This window comes from Microtus ochrogaster, chromosome 1 (genome assembly GCF_000317375.1).
Source record: "Microtus ochrogaster isolate Prairie Vole_2 chromosome 1, MicOch1.0, whole genome shotgun sequence".
Lineage (NCBI taxonomy): Eukaryota > Metazoa > Chordata > Mammalia > Rodentia > Cricetidae > Microtus > Microtus ochrogaster.
This window is the reverse complement of record NC_022009.1, coordinates 8,210,868-8,213,731: the sequence shown is the minus strand read 5'-3', so window position 1 is coordinate 8,213,731 and position 2,864 is coordinate 8,210,868. Positions and strand designations below refer to the sequence as shown.

At 40.7% G+C, this 2,864-nt stretch overlaps 1 protein-coding gene across 2 annotated transcripts in view; it reads right to left on the bottom strand.

Annotated features, from left to right (window-relative positions):
- Nucleotides 1-2,864, bottom strand: part of Atl1 (atlastin GTPase 1) — a 77,806-nt gene that overhangs the window by 7,695 nt on the left and 67,247 nt on the right. For both annotated transcript variants that reach the window (XM_026779262.1, XM_005343154.3), the window contains 2 exons: nt 1,372-1,499; nt 200-256 (listed from right to left, as the gene is read on the bottom strand). In XM_026779262.1, the coding sequence (XP_026635063.1) occupies nt 200-256; nt 1,372-1,499 (185 nt within the window). The remainder of the gene's footprint in view (nt 1-199; nt 257-1,371; nt 1,500-2,864) is intronic.

Sequence of the window (2,864 nt, the reverse complement as noted above, 5' to 3'; positions counted from 1 at the left end):
CATGACAGCGGTGGGAGCACTGCATAGCCAGGACAGGGAGAGTGGGTTCCTAAACAGACTTGGTACAAAGTGGATCTCCACCCAAGTAAAGCTGTTGTGTGGTGTGGAACATTCAGATGGACACATGGGTAGGGTAGGCAAGTGATCTTCAATCTTCAGGTGATGCTCTGAAACCTCATTACCCCCGATGGATACACACCTGTAGCATGGACTTGGGATGCGGTAACTCTTCACCTTGATAGATCTTTATGTATGCCTGAAGCAAAACAAAGGAAAAGAGCATTTCATCCAACATTTCTCTTCTTATGTTAACTTGAATTTTAGGGTCTTGACAATTAAAAAATATGTATTTTCAGGAACTATTCTTTCTTTTTTTGCCTTTTTTTGCTATTCCCTCTTTCTGTGATGCTCTTTCCATACACAGCCATATGCCAATGCTGCCCTTCAGAAAGGTTCAATTCATCTCCCTTAAAAGCTTTCTTGGATCCCTCTGCTGGAGTAGCCTCCCTTTTCTGTGAGTCTGTGTCCTGGTTTTATCATAGGCTGCATGGACCTGATCTGCACAGGGATCATGAATCCAAACAGTGTGCTTATCTACAGGGTTAGACTAGAAATTCAGATACACCATTGTGAAATGAAGGAAAAAAGATCACACAAAAAGGCATTTTAGATGTTAAAATATCAATTTTAAAAGCTGAAATTTAATCTTGAAGCACTTGACAAATCAGGTTAATTTCTTCATTAAATATTTATGTTGGACGGCCGGGCGATGGTGGCGCACGCCTTTAATCCCAGCACTCGGGAGGCAGAGGCAGGTGGATCTCTGTGAGTTCGAGACCGCCTGGTCTACAGAGCTAGTGCCAGGACAGGCTCCAAAGCCACAGAGAAACCCTGTCTCGAAAAACCAAAAAAAAAAAAAATATATTTATGTTGGCAAAGTGCATTAGTGTTATTAAAGTTAAGAGGTAAATACAGATTTAAAGTAATTCTACTAAAATTGCCTTTGGTGCAGAGAGCAGTTTGGAAGAGTTCTTTCTCAGGAAGAGAATATAGTTGCTTTTGGATAATCTTAAAGGTGAAATTCAGTATGGGGGGGGCCTCTGGAAAGCACTCCGATAAAGGTTGGTTCAACTCTCTTATACATTTTTATTTCAAAGTTTAGTTCCCTCAAGTTAAAAACAAATGGTAAATTTACTACCAAGAAGATTTTGTTTCCTCAGACAGCTGATTCTCTAGGTGCGTCATGGTTTTCCAAAGCCTTTTTATGGGTGCCTTGTCCTTTCGCCCCACAGAGTTTCTATGTGGAGGATGCATACCCCAGGGCATGCCAGAGGAAGGGACTCACAAGAGGCACAGAAACGAGAGGGATACCTTGAAGTACTCCAGCAGACCTCGGCAGGTGATTTTATTCCCATTGATCTCTTTAATATCCAGGCTCTCAGGACTAAGGAGCCACGGAATCAGGATTTTCAAGTTTTTGATGAATTCGTCATCTATTTCTACAATTGAAAGCAAATTCACCATTATTTTAAAAACCCAGTCCAATCCTCCGTGTCACAGAATGAAACCTCCATTTCCCTGGCCCCAGTGGAAAATGGCGCCACTGGCTTTCCTGTAACTTAGCAACTCTGAAGACCTGTTACGTGGCATGGTTCTTCTTGATGCACGTCCACTCTTGGCGCCCTTATCGCCACTCATGTGTCGTATACCTATGAAGAATCCTTAACATTAAATGTTCAACATTTTATAGCCCCCCTTTTTTGTTTGTTTTTTTTTTTTTTATTTTTTTGAAATAGGATTTCTCTGTGTAGCCCAGACTGGCCCAGAAATCACTTCTGCAGATCATGCTGGCTTAAAACTCAGAGATTCACCTGCCTCTGCCTCCCAAGTGCTCGGATTAAAGGTGTGCACTTTAATTAAACACCTCCTAGTGTTACAGCCAATTTATCTAAGTATTTCATGTAGTTTGAGACTTTTGGGTCTTATGGTTATGTATAGAGGCTCAAAAATGGGGAAGTTGGGGGCGGTGGTGTGCACCTATAGTTCCAAATACTTGTGTAGCTGACCAGGATCATTTGAGCCCAGTCATTCAGGTCCACCTTGGTTAATAACAAGACCATGATCTAGGGCCTCACTATGTAGGTCTCTGATTTTCAGGGATGTTCTCATCTCTGCCTCCTGCACACTCATGTTATAGACGTGTGTGACTACATCAATATAAGTTTCTAAGTAATGATTACTACAATATTATTAATACTAGAATATATCAGTTTTTTAAATGTGTATGTATATAATAAGGTGTTCTTATAAAATCACTTTAACTTTTTCTTATGAAATTGGAATGGAATGAAAATAGACCTAGGTCCACTACACCAGAAAGGTAACTATTACTAAAGCAGTCAACACATTTGGGCATAATGTGCTCTGAAGATAGTGCGAGACATCTCTGCCTTCCTTGGGACCACTGCAAACCATTCTAGCTATGGGTCCAGAAAATAACAACAGAGTAATAATTATTATTTGACCACAGTAAATTCAGTCTGGAACATGGTTAGATACGTTCAGATCAGCCTCCAGAGGGTCCTGTGAGTGTCCAGTGGATGTGTGTATGTGGATCAATACTCAAGGTGATGTTGTATTTTCATCATGTATTCAATAAGTTCTGCTTCAAGACAGCAAAAACTACTTGGGAAGCCAGGGCCTAGGCCAACATGGTAGTTAGCTAAGTTACCAAATACACATCCCATACAATGTGTGCTTTATAAGTAACTGCAGAGCAGGAACACTAGTGTATGGTTTGGAGTGTAAACTAACAAAGGACGGTAACTTCTCAAGATTACTAGTATATGGTTTGGAGTGTAAAC